Source organism: Myotis brandtii, unplaced genomic scaffold, assembly GCF_000412655.1.
Source record: "Myotis brandtii unplaced genomic scaffold, ASM41265v1 scaffold537, whole genome shotgun sequence".
Taxonomy (NCBI): Eukaryota; Metazoa; Chordata; class Mammalia; order Chiroptera; family Vespertilionidae; genus Myotis; species Myotis brandtii.
In genome coordinates this window covers 627,938-628,145 of record NW_005369971.1, presented here as the reverse complement: position 1 = coordinate 628,145, position 208 = coordinate 627,938, and the positions used below count along the sequence as shown (strand labels likewise).

At 69.7% G+C, this 208-nt stretch overlaps 1 protein-coding gene across 1 annotated transcript in view; it reads left to right on the top strand.

Annotated features, from left to right (window-relative positions):
- The window catches only part of DENND6B (DENN/MADD domain containing 6B), a 7,150-nt gene that overhangs the window by 2,995 nt on the left and 3,947 nt on the right, over positions 1–208 (top strand). Inside the window, exon 10 of the mRNA XM_014549187.1 lies at positions 159–206. Coding sequence (XP_014404673.1) covers positions 159–206 — 48 coding nt within the window. The remainder of the gene's footprint in view (positions 1–158; positions 207–208) is intronic.

Here is a 208-nt window from a genome sequence, read left to right as displayed (position 1 = left end):
TGGACCCTCGGCCGGTCTGTGAGGGAGAGCTGTACAGAGGAGGCCACATGGGCCGGGGCAGGAAAGTTCCAGAGGCCAGGCACCCGGAGGGAGGGAGGGAGGGAGGGAGGGCTCCTGGGCGTAGGTGGCTGCCTGAGGCTGCCCGCCCCCTCCCCCAGGTGCTTGCAGCCTGTGCTGAGCCACGTGCAGACGCTGTGGGAGCTCATGC